This window comes from Stegodyphus dumicola, chromosome 10 (assembly GCF_044657685.1).
Source record: "Stegodyphus dumicola isolate Sdum_Otavi_A_Nest chromosome 10, ASM4465768v1".
NCBI classification, from domain to species: Eukaryota; Metazoa; Arthropoda; class Arachnida; order Araneae; family Eresidae; genus Stegodyphus; species Stegodyphus dumicola.
Genome location: NC_140777.1, coordinates 98389192 through 98414706, shown reverse-complemented (window position 1 = coordinate 98414706; position 25515 = coordinate 98389192). Strand labels below are relative to the sequence as shown.

Here is a 25515-nt window from a genome sequence, read left to right as displayed (position 1 = left end):
CGTTGTGCTGACAAAAGCACCTTCAATGGTATGATCAGTGATAGACGCAGTTTCTGCCAGAGGTGGCTGCTCTGGGTATTGATTTCTCAGGATCTATACATCCTAATTTCCTGTAAATTTAATCACCTGTTCTTTCCACAACAGTGTATGTGTCCAATAAATATCTGTTATTTGCATTCCTTCATGGTGTAGCAATTCTGATGGGTAGGAGTGTACTTTAATGCTAATTAATAAGGAGTGAAAATAATGTACAAAATTCAAATATCTGCTGCTATAAATGATTCATATGGTATTATTTGTTTAATGTGATTTTTATAGTTTATTTTACAAATTTTTTCCCATTATTTTGTACCTTTTTTTGTGAATAATCAAATGAAAAAATACAGTGTTCATTTTCATTATAAAAAATTGAGCTTTATAGGCACATGATGACAACACTTATGATCATGACACACAAAATATCATTTAAACCTATATACATTTCACAGCTTCAAAAAGAGTTTCAAAAATAAGCAGTGTTTTGGTCTATTTCCAACAAGTCTTCTATGATCTAAACATAAAACAAAATTAGTATATTTAAAAAAAAAATGTATAATATTAAAAACATATATATATAACACATTAAAAATTATAACAAGTACTGTAAAATCAATGATAATTACAGTAAAATCGCACAAACTCGACCTCGTGTGGAGCTGAAAAGGTGACGAATTACCAAAAATTTTGAGTTTTATGAAAGGAGGGATGTGTTTTTCACTAATCATATTATTTTGTTTAACACTTAAATCAATGACAATTTTTATTAGCACTTTTCTCCTTTGTCCACTCTCTTAAGGTTGTGGTCTCAAACTGGCAAAGCTATTTTATGCAACCAACGAAATCACTTCCCATAAATTAATTAGCATTATTATGACAAGAAGTATTTGGAGAAATATTCAAGATCTGAATGATCTGGAGTGCAATTTTACATTATAGTTTCGTTTCATTAAAAAAAAAAAAAAAAAGTGAGTAACATCCCAGGAAATTTATAAATGGAGTTCAAGCTATGGTATAAATCTTATTCAGAGATTTGAAGATACAGATTCAGTTAACTTTATTTCTGTACTTGTAAAAACATAATATTTTTTATAACCCCAATAAATATTTTTTAGAATAATTGCTTTTCTTTGGGAATAGATTTACGTGTGAAGAATTTTTATCTGAAGCTGACAGTCTGTCTAAAAAAGACTGATTGCCTGATGAACATCCATAATTTGAGATTAAAATAGTTTCTTGTAATTTTCTCCAAACTTTATGAAAATTGATACACCATGAAGAGCTCTAACCGAAAATGAATAAAAATAAAGAAGTTTACAGTAATTTACATAAAAAAAATGCATATTTTTTCTGCATGTATCAAGGAAAATAAAAAGTTGTCTTGGTAATTTACCACATCTACAGCTTTGCTGTGCTCATTATAATTAACAGTGGTCAGTTCATTAATATGTGATAAGTTCATCAGAAAAATAAAATTTTAGATATACAGATGGTGATTTGACAATATAGAAGGAAAATGCACAGAAAACATGTACCTGATCCGATGAGGTTCCAATTTTTTTGGCAACTTCTGTTTTTTCTAAAATAGAAAGATTCAAGAACATGGAAAGCAAATCGCCATCTAAAATATTCTTATGGGGATTCTGTAGCAATTTTCGTTGGCTTTTATACATTCTGTAAATAAAAGGTAAAAATTATAATACCCATTCCTTAGTTTTAGAATTATATATAAATTGCAGCTCATTATTAAAATACTTTATAGCTTACAGAGTGACTGACATTAAAGTTATATGGCTGTGAAAAAGGAGCCTTTATATTAATATATTTACTCTAAATATACGGATGTGATATAGAAAAATCTATATTGTAATTGCTTAACAATAGGGAAAAACAGTTTCAAATTGTTAAGTTCATTTATTAGGAACTGAAACGGTACAAACATTTTATTTTGTATCTGAAAATAAGGTATTATGTTAGAAGATTCTTCTGTAAGACAACCCTGAACTATCTAAAATGCTTTATAAAGAAAATGAAAAACATTCAGGTATATGAACTTGGTATGCTAAAATTTTAATCAGCTTAACCTACTTACTGCCATGTTTGACTATATACGTCAGTAGACTAGAATGTAATTTTTGAGAACAGGTGGCATTGCCAGTACTGTAAATGTGTTAAACGGAATTGGCAGGTTAGGCTTTTTTTTTTTTTTTTCAGAGTTTGGGGTCACTAAATTGCCTTGCCAGGCAGGTTCCAGGGCTTAATATCCTGGAAGTGCATAAGAATCAGCAGATTAAATAAACATATGCTCCAACATACCAAAGTTCATTGTTTTTTTAAATGCAATTTAACCTAAATTATGTATTTACGTATATTGAACTAATAAATACAATAATTTAAGACAACACGAAAAGTATTTAATAATACTGATTTGCATATGCTATTGATTACCTGTAAGCAAGACCTGGAACAAATTACCCACACAAATGCTGAGATACTAATTATATTCATAACAATAAATGAACTTCATTGGTTCTACTGGTACATTAGTTGTACTCACACCTATCATATTTACATTATTTTATTAATTTTATTTTATACACTAGTCATGTTCTTTCAATTACCATAATTTCTGGAAGAAACGCCGCGAAGTTTATGTGTTTAAAACTTAAATTTTCAGTGGGTGCGGCGTTTAGGTGCACTAAAAATAAAATATTTCCTATGATGTATTTCTATGAAGTTAAATAAAATATTTCCTATGATGTAGTTTGGATGGCCTTGTCATTGTACATAGACTGGTGCTGTTCCCACACAAAAGACCACTGATTATTTGTGTGTTGCTTTTTGCGAACATTATTTTGTTTACATTCTTTCCCTTGAACGGACCTACATGCCTTATTCATCCTAAACGGGATCTCAGAACAATAACATTCTTCCCCCTTTCAAATCAACATTCTTATCAGTTTGAATAGTCTCTTTCCTCTGCCATTCGATGAATCTTCCAGGACCCATCCTCTCTTCACCCCTGCCTTTTCTGCAATTTTTTTCAAAGGCGGACACGACTCCACCTGCCTCGCAATAACGAACTCTGATGTATTTGCCCTTCAGCACGAATCGAGTTTTCTTGGCATTCTGCCAGATACAGATCCCATCAGTTGGGGTACAAGTACTTGTTGGATAGTTTTTAAGTAAGAAGAGAGCGGAAATTTTTTGAAAATGTCACCTAAATGGCACAGAAGCTATACTGCTGGTTTTAAGCTTCATGTAATTTCACATGCTGAACAAATTGGAAATAGAGCGGCAGCTCGAGAGTTTGAAGTGGACGACAGATGTATTCGACGTTGGAGACCTGAAAAAGAACTTTTTAAAAATATGCCACAACAGAAACGAGCCAAAATAAGTGGTACTGTAAGGTGGCTGAATCTAGAGGACGACCTTGCAAACTGGATAAAGGAGCAACAAGGAAAGGGAATGGCAATTTCGACTGTAAAAATTCGCTTACAAGCAAAATTTATAGCAAAACAAAGGAATATAAATGATTTCAAAGGAGGGCCTTGCTGGTGTAGCAGATTTATGAAAAGAAAAAAAATTTCTGTGCGTACTAGAACAACAGTCGGGCAACAATTACCAATGGACTGGCAGGATAAAAAGGCATCTTTTCTAGAATACGTGACAGATATTATTGACCAAAAAAAAACTTCTTCGATCACAGGTAATACATATGGATGAAACACCGTTAGCTTTTGACTCTGCTGCAAACAGAACTGTTAATGAAACTGGTGCAAAAACTGTATCTGTGCTAACGATGAGGCATGAAAGAATGTCATTTACATGTATGTTAGTTTGTGCCGCAAACGGTGACAAGCTAAAGCCGATGATCATTTTTAAATGAAAGACTATTCAGAAGGAAGAATTTCCTAATGATGTAATTATTTGTGCAAACGAGAACGACTATATGTGCAAAACAATCATGCACAAGTGGCTACAAAAAGTTTGGCAGTTTCGTAAGGGATCTTTTTTCCAACCAAAAGGGTTATTGATAATGGATTCCATGCGTGTTCATTTACTTGAGTCACTGAAAACCAGATGTCAAAAATTGTCTACGACCATAGCAATAATTACTGGTGGTTTGACAAAAATCTTACAAAAATTAGATTAGTCCGGTAATAAATCCTTCAAAGCTGAAGTCCAAAAGCGGTGGGAGAGTTGGATGAGTGAAAGATTGCATACGTATACCAAAAGCTGTAAAATGAATAAAAGTGGGTAGGAAGTGCGTGGAAATCAGTAAAAACATCGTCAATAATAGCAGAGTTCAAAGAAGCTGAAATTATATCCTTAGATAAAGAGACTGTAAACAAAGAGGATGAATGTGACGATCTGGAAGACTTGGACTTAGATTAGGATTTATTAAATCTTTTTAATTCAGATAGTGAAGAATCAGATTTTGATGGCTTCATATGATGTATAGTTTGCTGTAATTCCTTTTGTAAGTAAAATTTAAAATTTCTTTTTGTCATCCAAATTTAATATTTCGTTGTTGCAACATTTTTTATAATATAGTCTGAGTATTACAAATATGGACTTCTTTAGTGGTCACATAAATATATTTTCAACATTTCTTGCCTTTAATTTATTTTTGAGTTATGGTTTCATTTCATGCATTTTTCTTAACTGATATGTCATATATCAGGACTTAGGTTGAGATTTTGCATCTATACGGCCCACGACGATAACACGCACAATTTAATCTGTTGCGGCATTTCTGTGTACCGTAATTTCCGGAAGAAAGGGCGCGGCATTTACGTGTTTAAAACTTAAATTTTCAGCAGGTGCGGCGTTTAGGTGCACTAAAAATAAAATATTTCCTATGATGGTCATTGTACATAGTTTGGATGGCCTTGTCATTGTGCATAGACTGGTGCTGTTCCAACACAAAAGACCATTCAGTTGCTTTTAGCGAACGTTATTTTGTTTACATTCTTTCCCTTGAATGGACCTACATGCCTTATTCACCCTAAACGAGATCTCAGAACAATAACATTCTTCCCCTTTTCAAATCAACATTCTCATCAGTTTGAATAGTCTCTCTCCTCTGACATTCGATGAATCTTCCAGGACCCATCCTCTCTTCGCCCCTGCCTTTTCTGTAATTTTTTTCAAAGGCCGACACAACTCCACCTGCCTCGCAATAATGAACTCCGCTGGATAAAGGAGCAACGAGGAAAGGGAATGGCAATTTTGACTGTAAAAATTCGCTTACAAACAAAATTTATAGCAAAACGAATGAACATAAATGATTTCAAAGCAGGTGTAGCAGATTTATGAAAAGAAAAAATATTTCTATGCGTAGTAGAACAACAGTCGGGCAACAATTACCAATGGACTGGCAGGATAAAAAGCCATCTTTTCGAAAATATGTGACAGCTGTTATTGACTAAAAAAAACTTCTTCGGTCGCAGATAATAAATACGGATGAAACGCCGTTAGCTTTCGACTCTCCTGCAAACAGAATTATTGATGAAACTGGTGCAAAAACTGTTTACAGCATGAATTTACAGATGTATATACTCCAGAACAGAATGGAGTTTGTGAGAGATTTAATCAGACAGCTCTCAACAATGTACATGCAATCTTACATGATAGTGGAATGAGTTCCGAATTTTGGTCAGATGCAGTAATGTATTTTGCATATTCATTTAATAGAATCTGTCATAAGGGCCAAGATAGAACCCCATTTGAATTATACACTAAGCGGAAACCATCAGTACGTCATCTTAAGGCATTTGGAACGATTGCCTATGTGGGAATTCCAAAGGCTAAAAGAAATTCTAAACTCGATCCAAAGGCAACGAAGGGCCGATTGATTGGGTACAGTGTACGAACAAAAGGGTACAAGATTTGGTTGGAAAATGAGCAAAAGGTAGTAGAAACCCTAAATGCTACTTTTAAAGAGTCAATTGGAATGCAGAAAAATGGCAGTGGAGCTGCACTGGGCACCCTTCCTGATTTGGAATCTGAAGAAAGGGTAGAGTTCCAATCTACTGATACTCCAGTTGGCTATTTTCCTGAAATAGAGGAAAGAACCGATACCAATGTACCTTCTTCTACAATTGGCACTGACACTCAATCTACATTGAGACAAGTAACTTCGCTTCGTAAACCTGTTCCAAGGCCAGACGGCACTCGTACGGATGTGTATTATTTTGAGAGGGGGTCTAATCAAAGACTACGATCACCAAATGATGTAGAAAGGTATTGCACTGAACATAATATTCAGTATGATCCTACCTTGTTTGATTTCAAGGGAAGCAATACTTATAGTGGTGAAATCGACCCAACTGGTACTCCTTCAACGTCATATACCCGAGATAGCTGACTAGAGGTTTCAATTCCAAACACTTATGACCAGGCAATGAAATCCACAGAAAAGCTTAAATGGATAGAGGCAATGGAAGAGGAAATGGCCAACAAGCGAAAGCATAAGGTATGGCATCTTGTTTCACTTCCTAAAGACAAGACTCCACTAGGTTGCAGGTGAATTTTCAACATGAAACGTGACGAATTTGGAAACATTGTTCGTTTTAAAGCTTGTTTAGTGGCTCAGGGTTATCGGCAAATTAAATATGATATCTATGATGAAACCTACTCGCCTGTAGTCAACTTTTCAGTAATAAGGCTCTTTTTCTCCCTTTTAGTTGCACATCTTGGATGGGCAAATATACAATGCGACGTCAAAAGTGCCTATCTCTATGCTCCTTTATCAGAGGAAATTTACATGTCCCAACCTCAGGGTTTTGTAGAGCGAGATAAAGAAACTTTTGTATGTGGTTTAGATAGAGCCTTGTATGGTTTGCATCAGAGTGGGCGATTATGGTACTACGAGTTGGATAGAACACTATGTAACCTAGGGTTTATCAAGTTTGAGTGGTGCAATTGTGTCTATCGTTTTAAAGATTTTGTCATTCTGTTGGTTTATGTTGATGATATAGTTGTGTTTGGAAAAAGTGAATTTCAGGCTAAAAGAATATTAAAAGTCCTGAGTTCACATTTCGATTTGAAAATTTTGGGTAAAACAAGAATGCTTCTGGGTGTGGAATTTGAATATGAGAACAATAGTGTTTTAATTCATCAGCAATTATATATAGAAGACATAGTTGATCGATTCAAGTCTTTTAAAATACAAATTACTTCCCTTCCAATAGTTAAAGGTGTGAAATACTCAAAGTCTCAAAGTCCCAGTACACAAGAAGAAACGACTGAAATGATGAATTATCCTTATTGAAATGTTTTGGGATGTCTCTCATTTCTTTGCAATCGTACTCGTCCGGATATAGCTTATGCTGTTAATATATTTTCTCAGTTCCAAAGCAATCCTGGTAAGTTTCACTGGGAAGGATTACTTAAACTTTTAGGGTACGTTTCCAATACCAGACAACACAAACTTAAACTGGTATGCAAGGAACTGAAGCTCAATATATATTCAGATTCGGATTTTGCTTCAAGCAGGGATGATATGGTGTCTATTGGTGGACAAATAGCTTTGTTGGGAGAATCACCTGTATCCTGGCATACATTTAAAGAAAGGGGAGTGAGTTTGTCTACTATGGAGTATCTCCATGACTGAATCAGCAAAAGAATTAGTTTGGTTTAAAAACATCTTGGATGAATGCATTCAGTTTAAGATTGCAAGTAACTATGTTTCGAAACCAATATTGTTTGCTGATAACATGGCTGCTATATGTTTTACAAAATCACTCATTGAAAACTCAAGGACAAAACATATAGATGTGAAGCTATTTTTCATTCGTGATCTATTGAACAGGGAAATTTTTGATTTAAAATATGTCCCAATTAAAGATAATCTGGCTGATCCTATTTCAAAACCGCTGACTAAGCATAACCTGATAAGATTTTGTGGAACAATTTTCTTATGAAATTTGTTTTTGTGTGAATTTAAATTAAGTTTTGTTTATTTGAAACTAATATGTTATAAGTCATATGTGATGGATATTAGGTAAATGTAAAATTGTATAGTGTAGAATGTTGTATGAGTGACCAGGGCCCTGGGTAAATATATTGAGTGTATGATCATACATATGTCTTTGTATTGTTTTGTAACATGTTGGACTTTCTTGCTACGGTAAAATTTTTGAATAATGGGATAAGATGTTCCCAAAGGAAAATTTTCTTAAAAATTTCTGAATGAAATTGTGATATTTATTTATTCTTGTTTTGAATTTTGTAAAGATACTGGCATTCAGTTTTTATTTCAGGTCGGAGATGATAATGTGGAGGGCATTTGTTGGAAAATATAGCTTATTTTAAACCTTTTACTGCATCATCTCTCCTTGAAATGTTTATTTAGTTTAGTTCTTATTTTAATGTAATATAGTAGTTACTTCTACTTCTTTTTCTTGCTGCCACTGTTTGCATCGAGAACGGACTGTTTCAACTTAACTGAGATGCAAAAACGAAACGTGATGTTACGTCATCTGAAAAGCCGATTCGTGCCGATAGCTGATTGGTTGCCGTGAGATGACGTCATTCATACTTCTGCTATAAGTATCTCGCGTCGCTCTGGCTCAACACCTTCTAGTTCCTGCTTTCCTGGCACTTGAGTGAGCCGTTTCCAGCCCCTTCAGAAGGATGCAAGCAGTCCGGTGAATAAAGTGCCTTGGTTCCAGTTTGCGGGATGGCTGTTCCTGAATAAAGTTCCTTGGTGCCTGTCCGCGGGATGATTGTTCCGGAATGAGTTCCTTGGTTCATATCCATAAGATGGCTGTTCCAGAATAAAGTTCCTTGGTTCCAGAGGCTACCATATGAGTGACTGCTGTGGGCGGCATCCATGTTCTTCAATGAAGGCGGCATTTAAAACACGTGAGCGGCGATTCCTCATGCAAATGGAGTTAGGCCGGTTTTGAGTGCTTTCAAGAACTTCATTTAAAATTTTCAGGTGTTTTCTCAACCATTGATTATGGACTTATTGAATGTGTAGCCAGCTTCATTTTTAGGCTGCATAATTAATGTTTAGGACATTTTTGTTTGTATTGAATGCCAGTGTTTTGGAGACCAGGTAAAAATGTTATTTGATGAATGATGGTTATATTATATTTTTCCTAAGACTTTGATATTGTTGAAATTTATTTTCTGTGTTTTTTATTATATTGTTAATAAATCGGTTAAGTTCAAAACCTTTTATTGTCTTCAATGTCTGCACAACATGATATCTCAGGAAGCTTTTATTGCTACTACTGCTAAATGTTTAATTTTTTATAAACTTTAAACTTTGCTTTAGCATCATATACGGCCCACGACGATGTCACGCGTAATTTAATCTATTGCGGCGTTTCTGTGTAATTTTAATTTTTTTTCCCGTCATTTTTCTCGAGTGCGGCGTTTCCGCTGATGCGGCCTCTCTTCCGGAAATTACGGTAGAAATCATCTTACTTCTCTCTTCCTATCTATATACAGAGGGTGTTTACACATTTTTAGAACATTTACACATTTCAGAGCCGTTTAATTAATGTTTATAATGTAGAGAGTATTTTTTTAATCTTCAGTCTGATGGCCTTTCGTTTTTGACTATAGGTCTGCATTGTGATTTCCATGACAAAAGACACTTTTGTAAAATTTCAAACAGTATTGATCTCCACTATTTTTCAGAATCTATCAATCATGGTAGAATTGAACTTAGAAAAAATTCTTTTTAAGAGACCAAAGGAACAACAATAGTCCATAGGTGAAACATGAGGAGCAGGAATATGTTGAAAAGGTGTACATAAGCACTACCTAGATCAGTCTTCATCTTTTCAAGAAATGCAGTGACACTTTCAAGGTATATGATTTGTTTCTTTATCTTGATGAAGTGTCTTTCTTTGAAAGTCACTGGAATAAGGAAATGGAATTTCTTCTGTAAGTACTGGGCGTAAAACTTTCTTTTGATAGCCCATTGAGTTGATTTTAACATTCTGCCCTTCCCATTCTTCTCATTTTTAATTTCCAGCTAAAAAAAGTCTTGCAGTAATAATAAACCTCTTACTGAAACTTTCTCTGCATTGATGGAACTAGGTTTGTAGATTTTTTTCTTCTTTGAACTAGATCTTTTTTGTTTCAGTCATTTAGGTAAATCTATGCTTCATCAAGTCACAATATATTTTAATTATCTCCTGTTAAATAATTTTCATATAACATTCTATAAATTGGTCAGCATTGAGGCACATGCTTCGGTAAAAGCTGGTAAACATTATGTTTTTTAGCTTTTTTGTGTTGTAAATCTTGGTGTATTATTTTATTTATTGTTCCTACAGATATATTAAAAGATTTTGATATTCATTTCTTCATTGGCAGATTTTCTCTTGTCACCAACGATTTAACATCAGAAACAGTATGTACCTTTTGTTTGGAGACTTCTTTCTATGTAGAAATAATGATTGATGGTTTTCCCTTTCTGATTAATAATGCTGCTGCTTATTTTGCAGTTCAAAATTTTAATACCATGCTTTTCACAATTTTTTTGAATTATAGAATAGGAATATTTCTCTTCAGAAAGTGACTAAACTTACCTGAAGCCTTTAGGATTAAGTCCAGCCGTGTGTGGAATGTGCGTAACTAAGACATTTTGCAACATGAGCAGCCTTCGATAAGTTTTCTCTGGAATGGGTATTACATAGCCTAGACCACCATCTAATGTTGCTAAAAAAATATACATATGTGTATATATATATATTTGAATTTAACAAACATTCTCTATTCATAAAAAGCAAATTAAAGTAATAAAATTTAATAGCAAACAAATAAATGATTAATTATTGCTGTGAACTAATCTATAATATCATTTAAATTCTGAGAGCATATGTAAATCAAGTGCAAGTATCAAAATCCACGAACAAATATATAAGTTAAAAAAAATTGTAATCCTATATATACATATTTATATAGAACAATAAGAAAAATGCTATTGCATTCTCAGTAAGAAAATACATCCCATGCCTTAAGCTGCAGGAAATGTATAAGAATTCAGAAAGCTTGAAAATATCAATTTTAAAATAGAAAATTTTTGCAAATTCTGTGAGCTATTTTTCAATTTTTTGTCTGATAAGGAGAGAAAATTTGTATCATATTATTTTACAGTTAAATGCTATTGAAATTCTTTTCTTTTCCTTACTCTTTTTGAAGCTGTGTCTGAGACTTCTCCAAAAAATATAGACCTTTTAAACCATAAATGTTCCAAATTTTTAGACATTATTATTCAAACCCTTATATTGTTAAGAAAAACTGTGAGATTGATGAGACTGAATATCGATAAAAGGTTAATTTTTTTTACATTATTTTATTCAATATATTTATCATAAATACATTTTCTCTTAAAATAACATAACGTTAAAAGAGTTAATACTACTGGTAAAAACAGAACATTGCTGCCGGCTATATTTGAACTTAGAATTCGTCATCTGCAAAATTATATGTTACAGTACAAAGTCCGTAATCCGGATGTCCATTATCCGGAATGATCTATGATCCGGACCTTAAAGCCACAAACTTTTTTTTTTTTTTTTTTGTATGCTTTACGCATGCACGTAAAGAATGCACATACATTACACATCCTATACTTCCACAGTCATAAAACCTTGGTTCTGTGCTCTCGTTAGGTATAGCGCGTGCTTTATTTTGTGTGTTAGTACTTGAATAACCTTTATTCTTCATATCTTGAACGCGGATTTTCTCATAAATTTTTTATTTCACTTATTCAGAAATAGTTTTACACCTATACAAAATAATTTTGTTACTACTCTGATCTGGTATCTCATTGATTACATAATCAAGAATTGATGAATCATCAACAGAACCGCGACTGGCTATTTCACGCATGGGCAATTAAATATTTGGAAAGGGATTCACCAGGTTTTAAGTGTCGTTTAAGTCCAAGCATTGGGGGGGGGGGAAGCCGTGGCTTGCAATGAACTGGAAGTTGATCTGTCAGTACTATTCTCATCTTCAGGGAAGATGTTTTTATTTTATTCGGCTTATAATTCCTTACTAAATGTAGTACTTCATCTGGATGTACTACGTCTTTGATATGATATCTTAGATCATATATATTCTACTAGAGAGGTGCGAAAGATATTATTTTGATAGACAAAAGTGATGGGCGTTAATGACTTAAAAATTACAATTAACCCACATGATAACTACAATGGATACATAGATGCTAAACTGTATATAGCAAGAATTCAACTATCATCTTGAGTTTTCTGTCCTATGAAAGGAGCACATATAGAAGTGTGCTGGTGAAGGACACAAAACATTTTGAGTTGATTTGCACATCATTGCTATCAGTTTATTCATATCCTCAATAGTTTTTTTAAATCAATTTCCTCGCTATTATAAATATCACAAATACATATCAAATAGTTTTCTGGTTGCAATTTTCTAATTTCGACTATGCGCAATGTATGCTTTACGTATGCGCGCGTTGAACATGATTTGAAGTGTGGTGGAAGGCAAACCGATGAAGGTTGACGGTAAACCGTAGTACTGAAGTTGGATGTGTTACGTGTGACCAGAATGTCGAGAAACGGAAGAGAATTGCAAGTCTCAAGTTCAAAAGTGAACTGAATAGCAGGATCAATAGAATTCATTGTTGAAAGAACTCTATTTAAATCATCTTTATTACCTTCAAACAGAGTAAAAGTATCGTCTACGTAGCGGAACCATGCCGGGAAGTTTACAGTTTCAAACAATTTTGATTCATAATAATGCATGTAGATATCAGCCAGGATGGGACTGAGGGAGCTTCCCATGGCTAATCCCTCAGTTTGCTTGTAATATTTATTTTGGAAAACAAAATGTGTTTGTTTCAAACAGAGTTGAGTGAGAGAAATTAGCTCATCAATTTCGATGCAAGAGAAATGAAATTCGCGAAGTCTGGTTTCTAGACATCTTAATGCACCCTCCACTGGGACATTGGTGAATAATGATTTTACATCAAAAGAAACCATGAGTAAATTTCTAGTAGAAATGTTTTTAACCTTTTTTACAAACTCTATTGAATTTTTTATGGTGTAAATGTTATTGTCTAATACAGTTGAAAATCTAGACACTAAATATTTAGCTACTGGATACGAGGCAGTACCTAAATTTGATACAATAGGTTGGAAAGGAGTACCACTTTTATGAATTTTGGGAAGAGCATATAATCTGGCACAATTCGCAATAGATGGGATAAATGAATGTTTTAAGTTTTAGTTCTGGTTTCACCAACAGATGGCACCACTTGCTTATTCTTGTCCAGTCTTTCTTATCTTATCTAATCATTATTTCCTATCTTGTTCATTTGCGGTTTTGCAGCTGAGGATGGTGGTTCGGTAAAACCATAGAAACTAGTCCTGTAAAAATTTTGTAAATATAATGCTGATTTTTGTTGTTTGACTTCTGAATTGATGATCTATAATTCGGTAAAACCCCTAATCCGGAATCGCCAAAGTCCCTACGAGTCCGGATTACAGACTTTGTACTGTACTAATCATGTTATGGAGAATTACAACTAATGGATGAATTAAAATAGCATGAATAGTACAGTCAAAAGTCGTTAATCCGGACTCGTCGGGACTTCGGCGATTCCGGATTATCGATTTTTCCGGATTATAGATTATCAGTTTAAATCTGGTAAGAAGGCATGCAGAAATTTTAAAATTAAAAACATGAAACCGTAATTTATGAAATAAAGAACAATTATGATCAAAAGTGTATCAAAATTTACAAAAAAAAAAAAAAAAAAAAAAAAAAAAAGAGCTTAATATTTATTTGTTTACTTTATTAAACATTTCTTTCAATGTAAGTTGTTTAAGTTGCTTCATTTTATGTGATAATATTTTCTCTTTAATTCTATAAACAGACATAATTTCTTGTTTAGTTACAAAGTTCCGCTGTTCAAGTCCTATAATTGCTGTGTTGAGAATACCGACTAATTTGTCAATCGAAATGTTTTCGTTTTCAATAACCTCTGGGTCACTTTCTTCCCTATCGGAAGCGAATTATAATGACGAGGAACTTGATTTAAATCATATCAAAGACGGAGTACTTCGAAATGAAATACTACACTTAGTACGGAATTATAAACCAAATAAAATAAAAACATCTGCCCTGAAGATAAGGATAGTGCTGAGAGATCAACTTCCAATCCGCAGCGTGAAATTGATAAACAAATTTCGGATTTCAAAACATACTTTCGCTTTGTAGGTACAAATTACATATTAGTAAATATATATCGGAAATTCTAGTTGACATAATCTTTCTAATCTATCATAATCTAATAATGACGTTTCTGCCCCCCCCCTCTGCTGCAGAGCAGCGTGAAATTGATAAACAGATTTCGGATTTCAAAACATACTTTCGCTTTGTAGTAAATATATATCGGAAATTCTATTTGACATAATCGAAAGTTCAAGCTTACTTTTATAAAATTGCTCTAACAGTCTGCAAAAAATAATAAGCCGGATCCAATTCGAAGATTAAGGAACAACGCAATCTGCAACATTAACTGAATTAGATAACTTTAGCTTAGCGTATAACTCCGTTACACATTAAACGCGCATGCGCACAAACATATTCGCAGCCGTAAGAGTCTTACGCGCTCTCGTAAATGCCTGTGCGCACGCGTGAACGCGGCGCATGCGCAGAAAGTTTGTAGCTTTGAGGTCCGGATTATAGATCATTCCGGATTATGGGTGTCTGAATTAACGACTTTTGACTGTATTTAGAGTTTTACTGAAGTGCTAAACTTTTGCAGATACATTTACTTTAGGTTTTTTGGTAATTATTGGAGAGTTGGATAACATTGATAACTCTGGCATCATGTGCTGTTCTTGTAATAGTAAAAAGCATATATATATCAGTAAAAGGAGGAAGCAATAATATATATATATATATGATGAATTTTAACTGTTTTGGTTTATGGAAGCAAGAGCAATAAATTCAAACATTTTTTGAAGTGCTTATCTCAAAATGACATTTTTATTAAGTCTCTATGTAAACATATATAATTATTAGTATTTTCTGTTTAAATGCAGAAAAATTTTGATGACAAGCTCATAATAATTTTAGGGATGATATAGAAATTATTGACATCTTATACATGTAAAATATAATAATAAAAATTAAATTTGAGAAAACTAATCTAAAATATTTTATGCATTTATTTATTGGAACCACAATATAATTTCTTAAATATCTGTGAAATGTTTAGTGTAAATTAGAGCATGCTAGACCCTAGAACTATGAATAATATTTTAAGATGATGATATTTCGTTATTTCATGATTATGACATTAGATAAATTTATTTAAATTTCACATAAAATTTTAGTTTAAAATTGCATAATAAATTTAATTTGTTTTATATAAATATTATTTTGGCATTATATCCATTTTTAGAGAGAAATGTAAGTTTATACACAGGATGTATGCAAACTCTGCGATACATTTCAATTATAGAAGCTGTCGAAGATACAAATAAACTGATAGCAGTGATAGAAACATAAATTCAAAAAGTTCCTTTCTTTTTTACCATATAATAAGTGGGTTCACAAATGGCACTACCAAGCAAAATTTACCTTAACTAAAGAAATGGCAACTCCATAGAAGGAACTCAAACTGTGTGCTCGATTTTGGAAACAAAATCAATGACAAACTTTGGAACACATTACCAAAAAGATCCCCCTTCTTGAAACGATAATGGGGGGGGGGGAGGTTCTTAAAAATGGAAAGTATCTTAGATCATATATATTCTACTAGGGGATGTGCAAAAGATATTATTTTGTTAGACAAAAGTGATGAGCGTTAATGACCCAAAAATCACAATTAACCCACATGATAACTACCATGGATACATAATTGCTAAACTGTATATAGCAAGAATTCAACTATCGTCTTGAGTTTTCTGTCCTATGAAAGGAGCACATATAGAAGTGTGCTGGTGCTGGACACAAAACATTTTAAGTTGATTTGCATATCATTGCTGTCAGTTTATTCCTATCCTCAATAGCTTTTTTATATATTAATAATTAAAACATATTCTAAACAGATAAAAATAATCTTAGTATAATAGATTTGTCTCTTCATTTTAAAAAGGTTCCTATGAAACTTAAAACTAATTCTTTACAAAAAAATTATTTTTACATAAATTTTACATAAATTTCTGTCTGCTAAAGAAATCAGATAAATAAAGCTAAAAATAAATAAATAATAATAATAATAAAAATAACAGCATGCCTTACCAAACATTGTAACATGTCTCTTTTCCAGAATGGAAGCTTGTCGCCTATCGTAATTGGCTATCTCACCCAAACGACAGCGAATTCGAAAGAATGTGTTAATGTGATATCCGATGTGAATGTCTGCTTTACGAAGAAGCTTTGATCCGCCAAAACTTTCTCTGGCTTCAGGGCAGTACATGAAGAGAACTAAATTTTTCTCAACATCAGACACTGAAATGCACAATTTTAATTTTGTTTAAAAAAAGTAAAGTTACAGTCTTAAGAAATGCTATAATTTAAATAAATATATTAATTCATACAGATCTGAGAATAGTCTTTCTAAGTAAGTTTTATATTTTACCTAGGAAACCAACTTGAGAATTATCTATGAGGAATTCAATGCCATAAACTTCCAATGGTTTTACATCCTGCAAAGAATAAAGTATTCATCAATAAAATACAACAATATAAATTCAAAATATCTCAATATAAATTATAGGATTCATTTTAGCTGAATTCATTTAGCTAATTTTGCTACAAAATGCATACTAGAAACACTAAAATTTTATACAGTTGATTCAGGTTAAACTGTAATTACACTAGAGTCATAACTCTTTGGTTCAAATACCATGTTTTAATTACATAAAATTCATTATAGTAAAATTTCTAAAGGTTACTAAAAATTAATGTAATGTTTATAATACTGTATTTTTTATTATTATTATTCAAGAGAATTCACAAAAAGAAGCAAAATGTACATTTAATTGAGATTTTAATCATTATAAACTTATTAATGACTATTTAAGAGCACTCTTTTTATTGATAGCACTGAGTGAGTTACAAGTTTAATCATTTTGAAGATAAAATTTTCATTCAAAAAAGAATTATCAAAAGACTTCAAAGTAGGATATTTTCTTTGTATAAAAAAGGAAAAGCACATTAATATATACACATTTAATACAATATTACTGAAATTTTTTACAATGAAAATATCCCAAATCATTTCTGTGCAAAATGCTGTTGAAATATTAATTAATTATACGGTATTTCTCCCGCCTTCTAAGCATGGCTTTGTAGTGTAGTGGTCAGCATGCTCACCGCATATTTGAGAGGTCCATGGTTTAAGTCCCAGTGAAGGCGTTGCTCATTTTTCACGTTTCCAGCTTCCAAAATACCTAATGTCTCTACAGTGGTGCCCGAAATAAAAAAGGTGGTGGATGATGATTCTCCAACACAAGGATTTGGCGATTGGGTCCCCTAATCCCTAGTCACTCTTTAAAAAAAGGTGGAGTATATAAGGTATTTCTCCCACCTTCTTAGCATGCCTTTGTAGTGTAGTGGTCAGCACACTCAAAGCATATTTGAGAGGTTCGTAGTTCGAGTCCAGGCGAAGGCATTGCTCATTTTTCACGTTTCTAGCTTCCAAAATGCCTAATGTCTCTATAAATTATAGACAAAAATGTAATACATTTAGAACCAAAATTACAAAGGCATGAAAGAAATGAAATACAAAACCAGTACAATCCCTAAATTGGCAATAGCCAGTAGCACCAATTTTTTTTGTCAATAGCATCAAACAGGCAAACCTAGGCATTAGTTTTCCCATTTTGAATCAGTTTTCTTTCTTCTTCAAACAGATAAGTTAACAAATTTTGTTCTGAGTTAATTTTATAAATATTACTTGAATTCTCTAGATTTTGTAAATTAATTCGCTTTTATTTTTAATTTTAATATTAGTAATTATATATATCTTTTGCTTTATTAGAAAAATTGAATTAATTTCATTTAAATTTGTATTTATGCATTACTGAAAGTAAAGTGGCTGTGTAAAGGAGGCATTCAAAATTTTTGGATGACCTATAAGTGATTAAATAATTTAAACTCCAGCTAATTTTGAGTGAACAGAAACACGGTAGTTTTTCTAGGAAGTTGACTTCAATCAGAATCTGATCGGCCTCCTCTTGATAACGCTGAAACAGATTGTGATTTTATTCTTTCTCCTTATCTTTTTTACATATTTTCCTGTATTTCTATTGTTTTCAGAGTTTTTCCTGGTTTAACCCTTTCAGGACGGGCATCCCATATACGCATTCCTTAAGAACATCTCTTACAGCCGGGCGTCCCATCTACGCATCAGTAAAGATTGCATTCAGAGGACGGTTGATGCGTATACGCATTTTAAGATGGAACATTTTTCTGAAGGCCACTAGATGATATCCTGTGTCCATTACTTTTGAAATGAACACAGTTTTAGGTTCCTGACCTTGAGTTTGATATATTCTGCTTGACTTTGGTATTTTACTCATCAGCTGTTCGAGGGTGGGGCGTGGGGTGGAGGGAAAGCGTAAACAGAGGTGGGCTCTTTAAATCGCTGCGTGCTAATGAAAACGTTCTCGTATCTGATTTATATCCAATTCCTTTTTTCATTCTATTTTTTTCCTCTACTATGTACGGTCTTTTAGGGTTATCTGCGGAGTTTTTTTTAAGTTGTTCATTGCCTTCAGATATATTTCCGTTCCTTCTTTTTTTATTTAGGAAAGCCTCACCTCCAGTCTATTATGGCGGGAAGGCGCTATTTATCAGAGGAAGAATACCCTAGTATGGTTAGTGAACCATTTACTAACGCAAATGAGAGTACTGATTCATTTTCTAAAGAGTTAAAAAGGCGATACTTTTTCTAAGAGTTACAAAGTGATACTTCTCTGTGCTTCAAGATTTACCACACTCGTTTTCATTTTAAATTTTGTTACTTCTTACTGTAAATAGTCTTTATTGTGTTCTTTTTATTAATTTTAAACTTTATTGATGGATTTTTATCAATTAAAACTTTGGCATAATTTGAATAGCGCTTCCGAAAATTATTTTAGAAGATAAGCAATTTTTTAAGTATATTTTCATGTAAAATAAAGAAAAAAAATGTTTTAAGGGCTAATTTTAACATATATAAGAGCTCAAGTAATAATCTAAAATGATACAAAAAATTACAATGCTAGAAGCGAAACTTTTGTTTTTCTGATTTTTGTTATATTAGGCTTAGCGATGCAAAACCTTCGTCGGTTCGTACGGTGACTGCCTTCGATTCCCTTCCGTCCCACATGAGTCTTAAACAAAGGTGCACGTCCCGCACGAGCGTCTTAAACAAAGGTGCACCATCGCGAAAAGGTTAAATACACTGACATGATAGGGTCCTTTTTCATTTTTATTAGGAGATTAACCCTTTTACACTGGTGCACCTTTGTTTAAGATGCTCGTGCGGGACGGAAGGGAATCGAAGGCAGTCATCGAACAGGATGGAGGTTTTGCATAGCTAAGCCTAATTTTATAAAAAAAAAGTTTCACTTCTAGCATCGTAATTTTTGGTATCATTTTAGATTATTATTTGAGCTCTTATATAAGTTAAAATTAGTACTTGATAACAATTTTTTCTTTATTTTACATGAAAATATACTTAAAAAATTGCTTATCTCGTTAAATAAATTTCTTAAGTGCTATTCAAATTATTCCAAAGTTTTAATTGATAAAATCCATCAATAAAGCTTAAAATTAATAAAACAACATAATAAAGACTATTTACAGTAAGAAGTAACAAAATTTAAAATGAAGACTGAGTGTGGTAAATCTCAAAGCACAGAGAAGTATCACTTTCCAACCCTTAGAAAAAGTATCACTTTCTAACTCTTTAGAAAATGAATAATTACTCTGATCTGCATTAGAAAGTGGTTCATTAACCATATGAGGGTATTCTTCCTTTGATAAATAGCGCCTTCCGGCCATAATAGACTGGAGGTGAGGCTTTCCGAAATAAAAAGAGAAGAAACGGAAACATATCTGAATTCAATGCAAAACGTAACAGAACTCCACATAAGTAACCTTAAAAAGACTGTAAAAGACTTCCCTATAGTAGGGGAAAAAATAAAATAAAAAACGAATTAGATATACACCAGGACACGCGAATGTTTATATTAGCATGGAGCGATTTAAAGAGCCCACCTCTGTTTATGCTTTCCCTCCCCTCCCCACCCTCGCAACAGTTGATGAGTAAAATACCAAGTCAGGCAGAATATATCAAACTCAAGGTCAAGAACCTAAAACTGTGTTCATTGCAAAAGTAATGGCCATAGGATGCCATCTAGTGACCTTCAGAAAAATTTTCCAGCTTAAAATGCGTATACGCATCACCCGTCCTCTGAATGCAATCTCTAGTGATGCGTGGATGGGACACCCAGCTGTAAGAGACGTTCTTAGGGAATGCATATATGGGGCACCGTCCTGAAAGGGTTAAGGAATTGTACTGGTTTTATATTTCATTTCCTTGTTCTTTTGGTTTTAAATTTATTACTTTTTTGTTTACACATTTAATATGAAACAAATATACTACAGTACAAAGTCTGTAATCCGGACATCCATAATGATCTATAATCCGGACCTCAAAGCAACAAACTTTATGCGCATGCATAAACGCATAATGCATCCATTAATGTATAATGGACGGTATAAGCTAGGTTAAAATTATTTAAGGCATTTCAGTTAATGTTGCAGATTGCGCTGTTCTTTAATCTTCTAATTGAATCTGGCTTATTATTTTTTGCAGACTGTTAGAACAATTTTATAAAAATTAAGCTTGAACTTTCGATTATGCCAAAAAGAGTTTCCAATTCTGGAGCTGCCAAAGGATCTACAAAGCGAAAGCATGTTTCGATGTCCATTAAACAAAAAGTGGAATTGCTACAAAAAATGGATAAAGGCCTATGCGTCTCAAAATTATGTGAGAAGTATGGCATTGGAAAGTCTACTATATATGACACAAGAAAAAGGAACTTTTTTAATTTTTTGTGAAAGCATCTTAAACAACTTACATTGAAAGAAATGTTTAATAAAGTATATAAATAAATATTAAGCTTTTTTTTTGTAAATTTTGATACCCTTTAGATCATAATTGTTCTCTATTTCATAAATTACGATTTCATATTTTTAATTGCATAATTTCTGCATACCATTTTACCATTTAAATTGATGATCTATAATCCGGAAAAACCCTTAATCTGGAATCACCAAAGTCCCGACGAGTCCGGATTACGGACTTTGTACTAGATCTTGTACCAAAGAACCAAAGTTTAAAAAGCATTGATATAAATGAAAAGATCAAAATTGACATGAAGATGTGAAGCTACAGCTTTAAAAATACAGTGAATTAAAAGTAAAATACAGGACAAAATGAAATACTTAAATTTTTTCACCTCCAATGGCGGGCCTATAATGGCACTGGCCACTCCTAAGGCCAGAAGTGGTGCAAATATTTAAAACAAAGCTGCAAAAGTGTGAATGCTAAATTTTCGCATTTTGTCATGTATTTTACTTTTTACAGTTGAACCTCTATATAAGAGAATTTCGAGATACGAGGAAAGTATGAGCACAAAATTTTGTCTCGAAATACAAGCATAGACTCGAGTAACGAGCAATGAGCCAGGCTGCTTGTATGCGTGTCGCCATTCCCTCATCCGGCTCAACTCAGAGTCACCTTGTCAGATCACTCGGTGTTCTTTGATCTACATGTTTGTGCACTTGTGAGTCAATTGTTTATTATATTTAACATTAAAATAATTATTTCACAATGCTTCCAACAAGATTGTTGCCTGTGATAGTGCTGCAAAGAAAATTAAGGAAGCCATGGTCATTGAAATTAAGAAAGAATGCATAGATAAACAAGCATGGTGTAAGCGTGATGGACTTGGTAAAGACTTAACCGACATCAAGAATTTGCATTATTCTAGAGAAGCAGGAAGAGATTAAAAAACTTGATGTAGCCAAAGGAGTTACCGTTGCTTCCAAGCACCAACCAAAACTCCTAGAAGATGATGAGAAACTGTTGTTGGCATGGATTAACGAGAAGCAGTTAAAAGGTCAATGTCAGAAGCTATCATAAAGGTAAACTACGGTTATATTATTTACCAGTATCATTTATTAGAAAAAAAGACTTTTATGTTGATATTTTTGGAGGTGCGGAACAGATTAACTGGATTTCCATTATTTTCAATGGAGAAGTTTGTTTCTAGATACCAGAAGTTCGCTATATAAGCTCAATGCTTGAATGAATAAAAACTCATATCTCAAGGTTTCACTGTATTGACATGTTTATATATTATTATTGTTTTTATATAAGTTATTTAGTTATAAATTATTATAATTGTCAAACTGGTTCCAGGTGAAGGAAACCAGTATTATTAAATGCTTGTTCTTAACTTAAGCATGCAAATTTGTATATTTCAGTTAAGGGTACATAAAAATTAATTTATTTCAAAATGATGCAAGTGAATAAGTTAAACTACCTGATATTTTTGTGTTGCTTAAAAAAAAAAAAAAAAAAAAAAAAAAACATACTAATATAGGCTGACAGTAGAATAACCATTAGAACACGAAGCAAATGTAGAAAAATGATAAACTAAAATATGCAAAAGTAAAGAATAAAATAGAAGACGAATAATCCTTTTCCCCCTCATAACAGTTATTTTTGTGTGTACATTCCCAGCAACTCAGAAATATCACATAGTTTAACTTATTCATAATCGTATGCATTATTTGGATCTAAATTAAGGTTTATTTTATTCCGTTTCTTATGGCAAGTAACATTCCCTGCACTTTTTTAATTCACTTCAATTTTCAGTTGTATATACACACATACATGCAGAGTATAACAGAAATGATGATCACATATTTAAGGCATGATAGAATATGACAAAAGAAACAATTTTCATAATACAATGTGAATATAAAAACACAGTAAGTATAAAGAACGGAGATAAGATTTCATAAAGTTATTTTAATCATTTCAATGAGACCTGTCATTATTGGAATGCACATATTGCAGGTATTGGTCATTCATTTGAACAATTCTTGTAACTATCAAACACCTTGTCCACAATTAAATTACTTTTCTTTCCTTTTCTTTGTTTTTCACACTGTGTTTCTGAATTCAAAATTCCCATTCTGTCATGCACCGTATTACAAAAACGGCTACTTCACATGTTCTATTATCCTGTAAAGTTGTGAATATCAATTTTATTACACCCAATAAAAAATGGTAATTCTTAGAATTTTGTAACTGAATTTTTCAGCCTATGTGAAAACTTCGATTTTCGTAACTTCGAAAAGAAGTTTGAATTCAATTAAAAAAGTGCTTACTCTGCTCACAAGTGATAGTGTTCTGCTGTTTTCCTGATAACGTAGTAATGAGATGGATTTATAAACATCAGCAACAATTATTAAATTTTTTAAAGAAATAGCAGAATGAATATAGATGTGCGTGTCTATAAAAGCAACACCAATCAGATCATTATCTTTTAGCTGCCAAATATAAATCTGAAAGAAAAATTTATATTATATTAATTTCTACAATTATATATATATATATATTTCAATCTCAATTTATAAAAGAAATCAAAACTTTTAAAATTTAATTATTTTAATTACATGCAACTTGCAATATAATCAAAATTTAAAAAAAAAAAGTATGTGCAGTCTCTTTCTTCAGTTGCAACAAAAAAATATTTACTGTCACTTACCTTTTGACCAATTGCACTTAAAAGGAAGCCTGAAACTTGGCATATAGCAGTGATGGGACCTTTTTGTTCTTTACTGTAAACCAGCTAAAATAGTCATAAATTTACAGAATTAAGAATTTGCAGTTATAATGAAAAAATTTGTAAAAAATCATCATGAAAATAATCTCAAAAGTATATAAAAACATATAAATGCTTGTTGCTTCACAAAATAAATTTAACACCAGTGCTACATACACAGTTGAGTCACAGTAACATGACTACCTGTTAATTCTCAGAATAACCATCATAAGTAGCCTGAACAGTAACTGGATAGTCTGAAGGGACTCGGTAAGGTTCTGGAAAATGTTCATAGGGATATGAAACCCTGCTGACTGCAGTGCAGTTAATTGCCACTTGAGAGTGCATGACAGGGCATTTGTAGAAAAAAGAAAATGGTGGTGGGGGTCCCATATACCTGGACTGGATTTAAAGTGGAGGACTTGAAGTGGTGGTGAAGAAGTGGATTTAAAGTGGAGGACATGAAGTGACTTAAAGTGGAGTACTCAGGCCCAGCAGGGCCAGATTTACCTATAAGCTACACAAACTATAGCTTAGGGCAACCCAAAAAATTAAAATATAGTATAAATAGTATTAAAATATATTATAAAACACTTATAAAGAGCCCCATACCTCAAGTAGTTTAGGGCCTTATTAAGTCTAAATCTGGCTCTGGGGGCCAGGGAAGGCTAGTAAATAGCACATTCCTAGCTACATCACAGCGTGATGTCAGAAGATACTATCATTTCCAAGACGGGGGGGGGGGGGGGGAAGAAAGAAAAAGAAAAATACTTGTATGTATGGTCTGCAAGGAACGAAGCATACATCACTACATAACCCACAATGATGAATGTATCCAGAGAAGCCATAAAAAACATTTTTCAGATTGTAACCTTGCTTCTTCCAGCTTGTATTCATGTACTAATGGTTGAGGGTGCATGTTCTGCAGTATTTCTTGCTGTATGTGGTAGTGTCCCAATCCAATAAAGCATAACATGTGATCCACCCAAGAAGGCAAGCAATCAGTGGAAGTCCATAACTGGTGCTGCATTGTAAATTGCAGCCTGTTTTCCTATTGAACACTTTTGAGCACAGGTATTCCCCTATCTGTCTACTGCAAAACCCATAAGCAGCAAAGTTCTCAGAATAACCATAATTTCAGACACAACTGTGGTAGCTCTATGGGTTATTTGACTCAAACTGCTACATTCTAGCATGTCTAATACCCTGAATGCACCACTTCAAACTGCTGTTTACCTTATTCACTTAAAACTTAACTCGTTCAGGACCAGCATCACATATACGCGATGCAACGATTCCACTCCTACCAGCCCAGCGTCCCGTATACATGACGAAACGATTCTGCTCCTACCAGCCCAGCGTCCCAGATATGCGACGCAACAATTCTGCTCTTACCAGCCCAGCGCCACGTATACGTAACATTAAAACGGAACAATTTATTTGAATTTTTAAAAGTCAGTAGATGGAGATAAGTGGTAACTGTTTTCATATGGGTTGGTTCATACGGCATTTGACCTTCATATACTGGCATTAGTTTCTGCTTTGTGCTTCTCGTTTTGATAGATTTATTGAAATAAAGAAACTTGGAATCACGGCTCTTTATAAGTGTGCTTGT

The 25515-nt window shown here is 33.0% G+C and overlaps 1 protein-coding gene across 1 annotated transcript in view; it reads right to left on the bottom strand.

Moving 5' to 3' along the window:
• Positions 1-392: 392 nt before the first annotated feature.
• The window catches only part of Cpsf160 (cleavage and polyadenylation specificity factor subunit 1), a 273054-nt gene continuing 247931 nt past the window's right edge, over positions 393-25515 (bottom strand). The window contains exons 29-35 of the mRNA XM_085825305.1: positions 23844-23927; positions 23464-23640; positions 16646-16712; positions 16306-16515; positions 10596-10725; positions 1572-1710; positions 393-550 (exon numbers count right to left, since the gene is read on the bottom strand). Of these exons, the coding sequence (XP_085681431.1) occupies positions 503-550; positions 1572-1710; positions 10596-10725; positions 16306-16515; positions 16646-16712; positions 23464-23640; positions 23844-23927 (855 nt within the window). The 3' untranslated portion in view covers positions 393-502. The remainder of the gene's footprint in view (positions 551-1571; positions 1711-10595; positions 10726-16305; positions 16516-16645; positions 16713-23463; positions 23641-23843; positions 23928-25515) is intronic.